Here is a 1,317-nt window from a genome sequence, read left to right as displayed (position 1 = left end):
GCCATTGGCAGAGTATTTCTCCAAGAGCAGGGCATCGCGGAAGGGAGGAAAGGAAATGTGTTGTCCTTACTTTTCCCGAAGTGGCCATGTGGTCTTAGCAGAGCCGTAGCTGTCCCTACAGCAGGCTGGAGGGAAGCTGCCGTCCGTCCGTCCGAATCCCCACGTTGCGAAACAGCCCAGGTGTGGAGCCAGAGCACTCCTGGGCACCCACTGGCCACAGCTGAAGGGGGAGGCAGGGACGTGGTGGGTGTCCTGGCGTGGGACGGTCACTGGAGAGCAGGGAGCTGTGGTTTGTCTGAGTCCAGAGCAGGACGCTGAGGAGCCAATGGGCGGCAGTCAGGTTCCACAGGGAGTGGCAGAAGTTCTCCGGGGAGGCTTTTATTGGTGGCTCTGGCTTTGGGCCGTGCCCTGCCCTCTGTGCCTGACAGAGAGGTCTAAAAGATATTTCTCCTCTGGTTTCTTCTGGTGGGCGTGGAGGGAGGAGATTTACAGCACTGCCTGGGCTTTCTAGAGGTCCCCTTGTTGCTAAGGGTTAGCATCTGACCTGGCAGCAGTTCACCTCCAGGTATTTGCGAAAGGATTAAAAAAGGAAAAAGTACATAGCAAACATTTTATGGTGCACAAACGCACCTGCCCTTTTGGAGTGAAGGTTAACTGTCTGTGGTGTTGCAGCTATTTTCACCTGGGTAGTAAGGGGAGAATGTGTCAGAAGGGGGTCTTTTCCAAGGACACTTTTGTTTCACTTGTGTGTAACCAGGTCTGTGAGGGGGGTTCATTCCCCCAGGCTCTCCTAGTATGCACAGAGGTGCTTTCTGCCAAGGCATCAGGCAAGGTGATTTACAGAAGATTGGATGATGGGGACCTTGTTGGAGGACCAGGCTAAGAGGTGTGACATAATTTCCCCAGTTATGTGTACAGAGGACTGCTTGAGTGTTTTGAGTTGGTGCTCACTTCTGTGTGCCCCAGCCCTGTTTCATGGGGTGAGGGGGAAGGTCAGCAGCGGCAGCAGCACTTGCTCTTGGTAGGCTGAACCCCCAGCTCTCCAACCATCTGGGTCCACCTCCAGCTTCACAGATGTGGACTGGCATGCTATTGTGCCCCAGCACAATTATTGGCCAGGACATGGTGGCCCTGTGGTGCGGCAGTGGCTCCATGGATGTGCTGCTTCCCCAACCTCTGTGTGATGAAGGCCAGGTGCTGGCCATGCTCCTATCGTGGGAGTGAGCACCTGGCACTAGGGCGGCCATGCACCTGTGGGGCATTTGGCTGGCATTTCATGTGCACAGGGACATTTATCAGTTTTTCCCAGGAAACTTC

The 1,317-nt window shown here is 55.0% G+C and overlaps 1 protein-coding gene across 1 annotated transcript in view; it reads right to left on the bottom strand.

The window, feature by feature from the left end:
* Positions 1-88, bottom strand: part of LOC113479684 (alcohol dehydrogenase 1-like) — a 2,847-nt gene extending 2,759 nt beyond the window's left edge. The window contains exon 1 of the mRNA XM_026847939.1: positions 71-88. Coding sequence (XP_026703740.1) covers positions 71-88 — 18 coding nt within the window. The remainder of the gene's footprint in view (positions 1-70) is intronic.
* Between the last annotated feature and the right edge of the window lie 1,229 nt (positions 89-1,317).

The sequence above is a fragment of the Athene cunicularia genome (assembly GCF_003259725.1).
Source record: "Athene cunicularia isolate RWA chromosome 4 unlocalized genomic scaffold, athCun1 chr4_part2, whole genome shotgun sequence".
Classification (NCBI taxonomy): Eukaryota; Metazoa; Chordata; class Aves; order Strigiformes; family Strigidae; genus Athene; species Athene cunicularia.
This window is presented reverse-complemented; position numbering and strand designations above follow the sequence as displayed.